We start from the raw sequence: 12,757 nt of genomic DNA, 5'->3' as shown, positions 1-12,757 counted from the left end.
TTGTCTGTCAGAGAGAGCGTGCAAAGCAGGGAAAGCGGCAGGCAAAGGGAGAAGCAGGCTCCCGCTGAGCAAGGAGCCCGATGTGGGACTCTGTCCCAGAACCCTGGAATCATGACCTGAGCTGAAGGCAGGCACTTAACCGACTGAGCCACCCAGGTGTCTCTTATTATTATTTTTAAAATAAACTCTAGGTCCAATGTGGGGCTTGAACTCACCACCCGGAGATCAGGAGTTATATGCTCTATCGACTGAGCTAACCAGGCACCCTTGTTTTTAAATCTATATAGAGATCGCGATAGTGATTTCGTTCATGGATTTGCTTTAATGTTTTAACTCACATGAATATTCGACTCATAAAAAGCATCAGATAAATGTTAAATATTACTGGATGGATACACTTGTGTTTTTTACACTTGTGTTTTTTAAAGCAAATTTATTTAAGTTAGTGATGAAAATTTTGAATCATTGTTATCCAGCAAATTTCAACTTTGATACTTTCTATAGAGCTAATGTTAAAATTTTTTGTTTGTTTGTTTACTTAAAATTATGTGAAGGCCTTATATGAGGGTTTCCCCTAGCATATGTTACTGTTTTACCATGAAGAAGTCTTCCTTAGTGAGGAGCTGTTTTAGAGTAATGGTGTATATATTTTATTTTTTTTAAGATTTATTTATTTTAGAGGGAGAGAGAGAGCATGCACAAGTGGGTGGAGGGGCAGAGGTGAGGAGAGAGAGGGAGAGATGCAGTCTTCCTGCTGAGTGCGGAACCCGACCGGGGGCTCCATCCCACAACCCCAAGATCATGAACTGAGTGGAAATCAAGAGCCGGGTGCTTAACCAACTGAGCCACCCAGGCACCCCTGGTGTATGTATTTTAAGTTTTGAAAATACTTAAAATAATGTCTTAGATTATGGAATGGTAATTTGTAGATGTTTGAGTAAATCAAATAGTCACCCCTTAAACTTTTAAATAGAATTAATCTATTTTCTTTAAAGCAGATATAAATGTATTTCCTGCTGTTTCCCAGTAGTAACATGTCCTCCATACTGACAGAGACACACCTCTTGCTCTTAGAGTAATGATTTGGAGACTGGTTTTGGAATGACGCAGTTTTACTGTGTCTGAGCTATGGTTTTATTATAGAAAAGTTAACATCTGTTTTATTTAACTCAACGACGTTTTGTCACAGTTAAGTGAAAATACAGTAAGGCTTTTCCTATAAAATACAGTTTGTTATTGAAAATATTTCGTTTTCATTACTATGTTGGTTGAATAGGGTATGGTGCTCTCTGGAAACTAAACTTAGTTTGATAGGATGCTTAAGGTCAGAGAATAGCACAGTATGTATAAAATAAGGGATTAGATTGTATACCTTGACAAGTAATTATGTTACTTAAATATAACTCTGGTAGTCAGAATGAACATATGGGTTTCTGCCTTCTTGCCCTTCCACAAATATTTGGGACAACTGAGTATATACTCTGTGCCTACCCACTGTTTTAGGTTCTAGACATTCAGCGAGAAGAGCAAATTAGTTATGGTCTATCCAGTGTTTTCATAATATGGTTGTTATACCTCTATTTAATGTCTGTGAAAAGTGCTTATTCTGTGTCCCTTTTGTTTCTGGAGATTGATAATCCCTTTCTGTTTAACTAATGCTTTATCAACTTTATGTTGTCTTCTGTTGTTGATTCCTGTTTTTCCCATCATTCATTCAGGTGCTCAGCTGCCTGAAATTCCTTTTAGATTAATGTTGAATCTGAAGTGCAACTTGTTGATCACCTCTCCTACTCTGACTCCTTGCTCCTCCTTTCAGAGGTTCCCCCCCATGAATTTACATAAAAATATATGTACTTTAGGAAAAATGTGTATGTGTGTGTATAGGTTTTTGGAGAATGCATAACATTGTAGTAATAATGCTCTGTGTTCTGTGACTTTTTTCCAGTCAACAGTAATCTTACGATCTTTTCATGATCTACTTTTTAAAAATCCCTAATCTGTTAACTTTTTTCCGTTCTCCTATCGTAACCTTTGTTTCAGGTACCATCATCTCTCACTTCATTCAGTGGCCATTTTTGGTTTCTTTGCTTCTAGTCCTGCCTTCTTATAATCCATTTCCCAAATAGCAGCCCAAACAATGTATTAAAAATGTAAGCGACGTGTTAACCTTTTAGTGAAAACACTGCGATGTTTCCTGTTACAGTAAAATCCAAACTTGGCATTTAGAATTCATGATTGCTAATTTCAGGGATGTTTATTGGTTTGTTTATTGATTTTTTTTTCTCTCAGGTGTCCAAATCAGTGTCTTGTACATACTAGATTAGGTGCTTTGTAAGCATCTATCTGCCAAAGTGATATTTATGTGTGTTAGTATCGTCTTCATTGTCCCAGCCACTTGTTACAGTAAAATAAACAAATAGCAATATATATATGAAGTAGTAAATGTTCTTAAACCAGCCTTTTTTGTTTTTTTTTTATTTTTTTAAAACTGTGCTAAGTGACTTTACTAGAGAAAAGGATTACAGAGGATTTAAGAGTTGGCCTTGGGGCTCCTAAACCAGTTTTTAAGACTTGTACAACCACTGTATCCTCACCTTCTCAGATGACTTACTCTGTGAAAATTAGGCTACCATGTATTAATCACTTCAAATTCCCATCCACTCCATCTACAGAGTAACCTGCAATCAATCTATACCCACCCTTCATTCCCCCCCCTCCCACCCCCCTCCCACCCCCCCGCCTTCTAGTTTTTTCTTTTCTTCCCTGTTTTTTCTCTGAAATTCTCTGAATCACGTTCAGGATTAGTTCTTCTACCCCTATGTCCATGACCTCATCCTCTCCATCTGCTCAAGAACTTATTTTTTTCTGGCTCTTCACTGTTAACTCTCTGCTGTCTCTTTGGCTTCAGCAAAGCCCTGTATATATATCAGGTGTTTAGAAACTATTGGTTGAATATAGCAGAGTAATGAAGAATTTGGACTATTGAGTTATAAAGCCCCGGGCATGCATTCTAGGTATGTGACTTAGGCAGGTTAGTTAGTATCTCTAAGCCATAATTTCTTATTCATTAAAATGGGACAAAAATTATAACTATATCAAGTGTTGTTTTGAAAATGTAACTAAGAAGTGTAATGTGTAAATTTCTTGTGGCCATTGGTAACTAATTGCTGTAAGTTTGGTGGCTGAAAACAACAAAGTTTTTTTCTCTCATGATTCTGGAGGTCAGAAGTTGGATATCAGTGACACAGGCCTCAAATAAAGGTGTCAGCAAGGCCATCCTTCCTCTGGAAGGCCCTAGGAAAGAATCCGTTCCTTGCCTCTTCTACATTCTGGTGACTGCCAATATTCTTTGGCTGTGTTACTTCAGTCTCTGATCTTCAATCTGTCTCTGTGGTCACATTGCCTTCTCTTATGCCTGAAATCTCCTTCCACCTCCCTTTGCAAACTTGTGCATGTAGGGCCCACCCAGCTAATCTGTTTTTAAATCCTCAGTCTTAATCATATCTGCAAAGACCCTTTTCCCATATAAGATAAACTTTAGAAGTTCCAGGGATTAGGATCTGGTATCTTTGGAAGCCATTATTCAGCCTGATATGTGGTTATAAAGCACACAGCATAGTTCCTGGCAAATAAAGATTTAAGCTTTCTGGTTAGGTCAAGAAAGATTTCAGATTCTCAGAAGGATTTAATTATATGGTTACAAGGGAGCCAGGGAATATGAGAAAAAGGAATTGAAAAAAGATGAGGTAAGGGAAATTAGGGATTAGATTGTATCATCTTATTTAATACAGTGGATAAATGGGATAAAAGTATAGAGAAGGTATTTTTATTGTCAGATTTTGGTTATTTTCCTGTTCAAATACATATCAAAGGATTTATCTATGTTTTCAGTATTAAAGTTTATAGCTTAAATAGAGTGGTAGAAAGGTGGTGGTGGAGGTGGAAATATACTGCATATCATTGCTGAAAATTGATTGATTACATTTCTTTTATATTCAAGAGGTTCACATGTAAACTATATAAAATGATTAGTGAATGAGATCATAGATTGGATACCAATTTTTTCCTTTATTAGATAAGAATTATCATTTAGAATAAAAAAGAAAAGTAGTTTAAAAGATTATTTCAGTTAGATGAGCAAAAGATTATGTTGACATTTGTTTTCTTTTTTCCATCTCCTTTACAGGTTTTTTGGCATGGACACAGGTTCAGTGGGAGGATTAGAATTGACTGAGCAGACTCCTGTTTTATTAGGGAGTACGGCCATGGCAACTAGTCTCACCAATGTAGGAAATTCATTTAGTGGTCCACCTAATCCTTTAGTTGCTAGATCTAATAAATTTCAAAATTCATCAGTGGAAGATGATGACGATGTTGTTTTTATCGAACCTGTACAACCTCCCCCACCTGCTGCACCAGTGGTAGCTGATCAAAGAACCGTAACATTTACATCATCAAAAAATGAAGAACTACAAGGAAACGATTCCAAAATTCTGCCTTCCTCAAAAGAGTTGGCTTCTCAGAAGGGAAGTGTAAGTGAGACAATTGTCATTGATGATGAAGAGGACATGGAAACAAATCAAGGGCAAGAGAAAAATTCCTCCAATTTTATTGAACGGAGACATCCTGAGACTAAAAACAGAACCAATGATGTGGATTTCTCCACTTCCAGTTTTTCAAGAAGTAAGGTAAATGCAGGAATGGGTAATAGTGGTATCACCACAGAACCAGACTCTGAAATTCAGATTGCTAATGTTACAACCTTAGAAACAGGTGTAAGCTCTGTGAATGATGGCCAATTAGAAAATACTGACGGGCGAGATATGAACTTAATGATTACACATGTAACATCACTGCAGAATACCAACTTGGGAGATGTCTCTAACGGACTGCAGTCAAGTAATTTTGGTGTTAATATACAAACATACACCCCATCTTTAACTTCACAGACCAAGACTGGAGTAGGACCTTTTAATCCTGGTAGAATGAATGTGGCAGGAGACGTATTTCAGAATGGAGAATCTGCAACTCATCATAATCCTGGTAAGTAGTAAGTGATCTACCCCATGTAAAATTGCCTGATACTTTTTTCATTGTAGTAATTGGTACTACCTTGATTAGTTTACTCATGTAAGAGAAGTTAATTCTGTTGACTCTTAAAAGTTTGAAATTTTAGCTAATAGATGTAAAACCATGTATTTCTCTGCAGATTATTAGAAAATCATAGAAATCTATGTCTAAAGGATTGGAATAAACACTCTTTACATTCACTACCACTGGAGTCTAACAGTTTGGCATCTTATTTGTCATGTACTTTGTTTTTGCTAATATATTTTTAGTATTTAGTAGTAATGTGTAAATAGTGCAAAAAGATAAGTAGCACACTTAAAGAACAATGGTATTGTATAATAGGTGCATTTAGATTTGTTTTTACTTGTGCTTAATTTTGATCGCTTATCTGATTTTTTTTATTAGCATTTTATTTTTTAATATTTGAAAGTTGGTAAATTTTTCGACTATTTGAACAATTTTTCTTCAGGCAGCTTTGTACTGTGAAAACATTAAAAGAGAGAAGTTACAAGAACTCTGGCTTTTTTTTTTTTTTTTTAAGATTATTTATTTATTTATTTGACAGAGATAGAGACAGCCAGTGAGAGAGGGAACACAAACAGGGGGAGTGGGAGAGGAAGAAGCAGGCTCATAGAGGAGGAGCCTGACGTGGGGCTCGAACCCGGAATGCCGGGATCACGCCCTGAGCCGAAGGCAGACGCTTTAACCGCTGTGCCACCCAGGCGCCCCAGAACTCTGGCTTTTTGATGACCATGTCTGTATGTCCCTTTCTCTTTCACCTCTGCCCCCAAATCTTTGTATGTCTGTCTGACATACATCCTTCTCTTTGTTTCTTTCTCATTTTCTCATCATTTTAGGCTCATTAGCAATCTTATCGGCCTAGAAATTGTGGAGAATAATAAGGAATGACTAAAATTTGGGTAGTGTAGAATGGTATAGAATGGTAGTTATTTTTCCTTTTTTTCTTGTTATTTTTTTGGTTATGAGAGTAATGTTTAACTATTGAAGAATTTTTGGAAAATCTATAAAAAATGAGGGAAAAAATCCCTGATTGTATTATTAACTGAAGATTACCATTGTCAGTGTTTTTGAGTGGCTGACTTTCAGGCTTTTTCCATTGTATTTTAACTTGGTTGAAACGCGACCCTGAATAATTTTGTTCCTTATTTGTTTCCCACTTTACGTTGTATTTTCTTGTACCATTAACATTTATACACAAAAGTTTTAATGGCTGCACAGTAGATATGGATATACCATTCCCATATTTGGCATTTATACTGTTTCCCATATTCTGCTATTATAGGCTTTTGATGAACATCTTTTGTTTAAACTTCTCATTTCTTTAGAGTATATTCCTAGAAGTGAAGTTAGTAGGCCAAAGGATATCATTGTCCCTATCCTTCCAAAGATTCTTGGTTGAAAAAAAATTTATTTGGTTTATAGTGATTTTGAAAGGAATAGGTTCCTTATTACTCAATTTGGAAAATTCCTCCTGCCTTCCAAGACCCTTTTCCTCTATGTGTGTGTGTGTGTATACATTTGTATGTAGGTCTGGGTTGGGGGGGATGTATGTGTGAGTTTGTATGAGCAGTTTAAAGTTGTAGAAATAATATTGTCATAGTGCCTTCCAGAAAGGTCTTACAATTTATATTACCAGCTGTATATATATTAGTTTCTTTCATTGTAACCTTCTGGCTCACAGAAAAGTTTAAGAAATGATAATGCTCAAATTAATTTCAAAATAGCCATTTTGTCTTTATTGTAATTATAAATATGTTAAAAACATAAGAGTATGAAGAGGAAAATAATTAATCTCACCACTGAGAGTAGTACATTTAATTCTAACCTGAGATCATAGTTTAGGTATAGTTTTGTAAACTCTTTCCTCCTACCGTCCCTTTAAATACCTAACAATAGATCTTGAACCTTTGACCATATCAAGTCTGTATGTTTGATTTTATTCTCTATTTAGCTTAGTTCCAGGTTTTACTATTTAAATAACTCTTTTAAGAATATTCTTATGCATATATCTTAGGATCTTATTTCTTTAGGAATATTGCTGAGTCAGAGGGGCATATCATTGTAAGAATTGTGTTCCTTGGGGGTGGTGCCTGGCTGGCTCAGTTGGTAGAGCATGCGACTCTTAATCTTGGTGTTGTGAGGTTCAAGCCCCTGTTGAGTGTAGAGATTATTTAAAAAAAATATTTAAAAATCGAAAAAAGAATTGTGTTCCTGTTTATTGAAACCTATATAAGGGACTGTATATTACTTATCAGAAAAACTAAACAGATATACCTTTTGCTCCTTTTTTTAGGAATTAGCTCTTGTTTTTTTGTGCTACTTTTATTTGTAATAGGGAGTTATAAAATCTTGGCTATTTATACTGGCTCTCAGACTAATTGTGACTTGGGCAAATTAAACTATTATCCCCTGATGTCCTTTGTATAAAATAGAGGGTTTAGACAAGACTTCTCTTCCTAAAAGTATTTTTGATGTTGGAGGATGAGAAAATTTGAAAGTAGGAGAAATATAAGAGCTGAAAAACAGATTAAGGGTGCTTATATTATTTATACAGGGTCTAAAACTAAATTGGAAAAAAAGCGTGTTATTTTTTCAAAATCAAGTTAATAGACGTCCTTAAGTTTAAATAGTCTCTTTAAGTATATATTCAAATGATGAACCTACAAAATCAAAAATCCTAAGGAGCCAGTAATTGTGTTTCAAGAAGCTATTTCTTCTAGCATATGTTCAAATACAAGGTGAAATTTTCAGTTAGTGACTACAGTTGACTCTTAAACATTGTGGGGATAAGGGGTACCACCCCCTCACCCCTCCCCCTGCTTACCATGCACTTGAAAATTCACGTATAACTTCCAAAATTTAACTACTAATAGCCTACTGTTTTTGTTTTGCTAGTAGCCTACTATTGACTGGAAGCCTTAATGATAAATAGTCAACACATATTTTGTATGATATGTAATATACATATATATATATATATACCTTTATAATACCTTTATACCTTTAAGATACTTTATAGTACTATACTTTATAATACTATACTATAAAAAAACTGCATATAAGTGGACTCATGTAGTTCAAACCCATGTTGTTCAAGGGCCAACTGTATTTTCTTCGTATTCATTAATATTTTTACCTATTAAAACTGGTCCATTACCTTGATAATAGCAGGATAACAGGATTCTAGAATGCATTCAGTTTACTCTATGTATAAAGTGCAATTTTTGTGGGGAGTGATGTTGTGTGGTAAGGTAAAATTTTAGTAGCTGTGTTATGTAGCTCCTTGAAATCATTAGGTTGATGGACTGGGTTGGAACCAGGAAATCATCCTCCTTAAGGTTTTGATATTAGAGAAGTTTTCCTGAGCTCTAAATATATTTGTACTTCCTGTGGAAGGAAAAAAAAATGTTTTGTATAGAAGGGCAACTTTTTATGTATGAAAGTTCAAAATTTGGAGGAACCTAGAAAGGAAAAAAATTACTAGAGATAATAGAAATGGTGGTCTGTAAAATTTCAGAAGGGAAAAAGGTTATGGTATTGTTAGTGTAGTGAGATTTATGGAGTAGTAACTAGTGTAGCAAGCTGGACACTTCCTGCTAAGCACCAAAGAAGCTTATTATTAAAGAAAGAAAAGATAAATTACTCTGCACTCCAGTGTTAATGTTACACGTATCTTTTAATTCTGTGTGATTCTGAAACTGTTTGCAGTGAGAGAGTAATACGATGTTGGATTGGTCACTATATGTTGGCTTGTCATTTCTGTGTTACACTCTAATTTCTTTGAGATTGTGTGGTCTAGAGGCCATGGAACTAAATATGAAAAAAAGGTGTTTTTAAAAAGATGTTTTGAGGGGTGCCTGGGTGGCTCAGATGGTTAAGTCTCCAACTTTCGATCTCAGCCTAGGTCTTGATCTCTGGGTCATGAGTTCAAGCACTGTGTTGGGCTCCACACTGGACGTGGAGCCCACTTTAAAAAAGAAGATATTTTTAATACAATCCTATATAAACTATCAGACCTATACTATATTTGTCAAAGGTTCTGATTGGTCAAGATTTTATTATATTTTTATGTCGATGTATGTGTTCCTTACTTACAGGAATGTTCTATAAATTAATTCTTTCTGTTTAATAAATAATGGGCTGATATTTTTAAGTGCTTCCTCTATGCTAGTCAGTATGGTTTATTGCATGTATTATCATTTAATGTTACCATTTGTGTGAGGTTGGTACAATTTCCAGTTTAGAGAAGAGTTAGGCACAGGGTTTAAGTAACTTTCCAGTCTAGTAGGTGGAGTCTAAATGTCAACCAGGCATTCCTACTCCAAAACTTTGTTTTTTTCCTCTCTGCTATACTGCTGCTTTATTAATGTCTTAAACTTCTACAAGATGGGAAGTTAAAACTGTTCACGTAAATAGCATCGTCGATGTATGTAAATACCTGTTTCATTATTTTTCCTTGTGCATTTTGTTTTTAAGATTCCTGGATTTCCCAGTCAGCTTCATTTCCTCGTAATCAGAAACAACCAGGAGTGGATTCTTTATCACCAGTGGCCTCGCTTCCTAAACAAATTTTCCAGCCTTCTGCACAACAACAACCCACTAAACCAGTTAAAGTCACTTGTGCAAACTGCAAAAAACCTTTACAGAAGGGACAGACAGCTTATCAACGAAAAGGATCAGCTCACCTCTTTTGTTCTACCACTTGCCTTTCCTCCTTCTCTCACAAGCCGGCTCCAAAGAAACTTTGTGTTATGTGTAAAAAGTAAGGTTTACCTTTCTTTCTCTTTCTTTTTTTCTTTTTTAATATATTGAAATACAGTTGACACATTGTGTTACATTAGTTTCAGGTATACAACAAAGTGATCTGACAGGTCTGTAGGTTATGCTTTGCTCACTTACAAGTGTAGGTAAGGTTTACCTTTCAACATAATTCCATATGATTGAATATTGGTGATATATAATTTTAGGGAAATATAAGAGTCTTAGACTTGATCTTAGCCAAAAGGCCAAGAAGTGATTATAAGAGTCTTAGAGGTGAATTATGGTATTTGAAAAAATTGGTAAGCTAGTTGTTTGAATCTTAAAGCCAAACTCAAATGTGTGATGGCTTTGGAGGATTCTCTGCCACCACCAGTGGCTTATGATTAAAAGGCTTCCTATTTGGATAGGCTTTCGGGTTGGTTGGTTGGTTTATTTATTTATCTATAAAAGATTTATTGATTTACTTGAGAGAGAGAGAGTGCACGTGCATGAGCTTGTAGTGGGGAGGAGGGGCAGAGGGAGAGGGAGAGAGAATCCCAAGCAGACTCCATGCTGATTATGGAGCCGGAGTTGGGGCTTGATCCCTGAGACCATGACCCTAGCTGAAATCAAGAGTCGAATGCCTAGCTGACTAAGCCACTCAGGTGCCCCCGGGGTTGATTTAAATACTAGACCCTTGTAATTTTGTCTGTAATCTCCTTTGGACTCTTTGGATTTGTCAAAATGCATACATGTTTATTTGCATTATTAATTATTAGAATTTAGTTCTAGCTAGATAAAATTGTTTTGCAGTTTATATATAACTAGTTCTGTATAAAAATAAGTCACATTTTGTACTGTCTTCATATTAAGATTATTTTAAATTGGCAAGTGTTTGGATTTTATGTTTCTATGTTTTTTTGAACATTAGATCATTAGAATACTCACTGTTTTAAGACTCAGGTACCAGTTTTTTGATAGCCTTGGAGAGACACGTCTCTCTTCTGCCAATTTTTAGGTCTGGCTTCAACTAGTTAAAAATAAGTGGAATATTGGGGTACCTGGGTGGCTCAGTTGGTTAAGTGTCCGACTCTTGATCTTAGCTCAGGTCTTGATATCAGGGTTGTGAGTTCAGGCCCTGCGTTGGGCTCCATGCTGAGCCTACTTAAAAGAACGTGCAATATGGTATATTATGTGTACGGTCAAACCCGGTAGATTTTCTTTCTGTACCATCTCTTGGTGCAGCCCAAGTTTGTGAAGATACTTTTAGATCTTAGAATTTTGAAAAAGGCTTAGTGTTCTGTACAAATTTAATAAATTCAAATACTGGAACAGTTATCTAGTTTTTTGACTGCTCTATAGTAGTAGACTTTTGCATACTGTAATATAGGACTGTGAAATTCAGAATTTTGTTAAAAGAAAACTCCACAAGTCATCAGTATTGTTTTCTACCATTTCTTTTTTTTTTAAACATTTTATTTATTTATTTGAGAGAGAGAGAGAGCAGGGGAGAGAGCGAGCAGGAGGGAGGAGCAGAGGGAGAGGGAGAATCAGGCTCCATGCTGAGCAGGGAGCCTGATATGGGGCTCAATCCCAGGACCCTGGGATCATGACCTGAGCTGAAGGCAGACGCTTAACTGACTGAGCCACCTAGGCGCCCTGTTTTCTACCATTTCTAATTGCATTTGGAGAGCTAGGTGGGGGTTATTTTGGGTTATGGTTATGGGGATATACTTAAGTTCAATTATCCTCTGTAGAATATATGTCATATTTCTGCGACCTAGATCTTTCAACCTTTCTACTTACCCATGGGAAAGGAATTGACTAGGTGTTATAAATTTATATCTCAGTTTTAGGCCTGGATATTAAACTCCATATAAATAACAATTTTTTAAAAGTATTTCCAATACCTGAAAGTCTTGTTAAGGAGTTTGAAGATAAATTGAGTACTGGCAAAGATTTAATGGTATAAAATATTTTTGTTTCTTAATCTTTTGTGTTCATATTTTATTGCCAAGAAGTTTTAAATAGTAATAAGTGATTTAATGGATCTAAAAATGGTGTTTGATTCCCAGACTTCAATTTATGGAAATTAGAAATATTAGTTATTATTCTTATATTTGATTTCTTTTAAAACAGAATTTTACTTTAAGTTGTCCCACTTATTTTTCAGAGATATAACTACAATGAAAGGAACTATTGTTGCTCAAGTGGATTCAAGTGAATCCTTCCAGGAATTCTGTAGTACATCTTGTTTGTCTCTCTATGAGGACAAACAGAATCCTACTAAAGGAGCTCTAAATAAATCAAGATGTACAATTTGTGGTAAACTAACAGAGGTTTGTATTTTTGTGCCTTTTCTCTTTAGTTCTAACTAATGGGAATATTCTTAAATTTATTTAATAGTTAATGATAAATCAGTATATATTTCCTTAAAACTGAGGATATATAAAATTTATCTTATAAATATCCCATTATGTAATGCCATTCTCCCATGGGGAGAATGATTTAGGAAATATTAAAATATAATATTAATTGACTATTTTCTTGAGGTTTGGAACACGTAAATGCAAAACCATAGTGTTTAAACATGGAGGCTGACTACCAAGGAAAGACAACAAACTAGAATGCTTAAGAAAGAGAACAAGTGGAGGAAATATTTTTTGATAACTTCACATTATTAATATGGTATTAAAGTTTTTGCATTTGTTTGAAGAAAAAGAAACCTGTGTACTAGACATACCTTGTTTGAATTATTTATAATATTGGTTCTCTCCTCCCTTTCTAGAGCAGTGTACTTAATTTTAGTTCCTTTTGGATTTGTCTAAAAATTTCCAGTCTGTTTTAGAATTTTATGCTACCACTATCCAGATTGGGTTGTTTCCTATCAGTTTTAGATATCTCTAGAGAAGTTTGTAGTGATGTC

At 35.2% G+C, this 12,757-nt stretch overlaps 1 protein-coding gene across 2 annotated transcripts in view; it reads left to right on the top strand.

Moving 5' to 3' along the window:
* The window catches only part of ZMYM2 (zinc finger MYM-type containing 2), a 104,580-nt gene that overhangs the window by 25,721 nt on the left and 66,102 nt on the right, over positions 1 to 12,757 (top strand). Inside the window, exons 4-7 of one of the 2 annotated variants that reach the window (XM_045797139.2) lie at positions 4,187 to 4,688; positions 4,950 to 5,043; positions 9,568 to 9,853; positions 12,005 to 12,170. In XM_045797139.2, the coding sequence (XP_045653095.1) occupies positions 4,187 to 4,688; positions 4,950 to 5,043; positions 9,568 to 9,853; positions 12,005 to 12,170 (1,048 nt within the window). Of the gene's footprint in view, positions 1 to 4,186; positions 5,044 to 9,567; positions 9,854 to 12,004; positions 12,171 to 12,757 lie in introns of both variants that reach the window. The other variant, XM_087865244.1, reaches the window with a different exon arrangement.

This window comes from Ursus americanus, chromosome 10 (genome assembly GCF_024610735.1).
Source record: "Ursus americanus isolate L20-20 chromosome 10, mUrsAme1.1.p, whole genome shotgun sequence".
Lineage (NCBI taxonomy): Eukaryota > Metazoa > Chordata > Mammalia > Carnivora > Ursidae > Ursus > Ursus americanus.
Note: the sequence above shows the minus strand (reverse complement) of the source record. Positions and strands in the feature narration are given on the sequence as shown.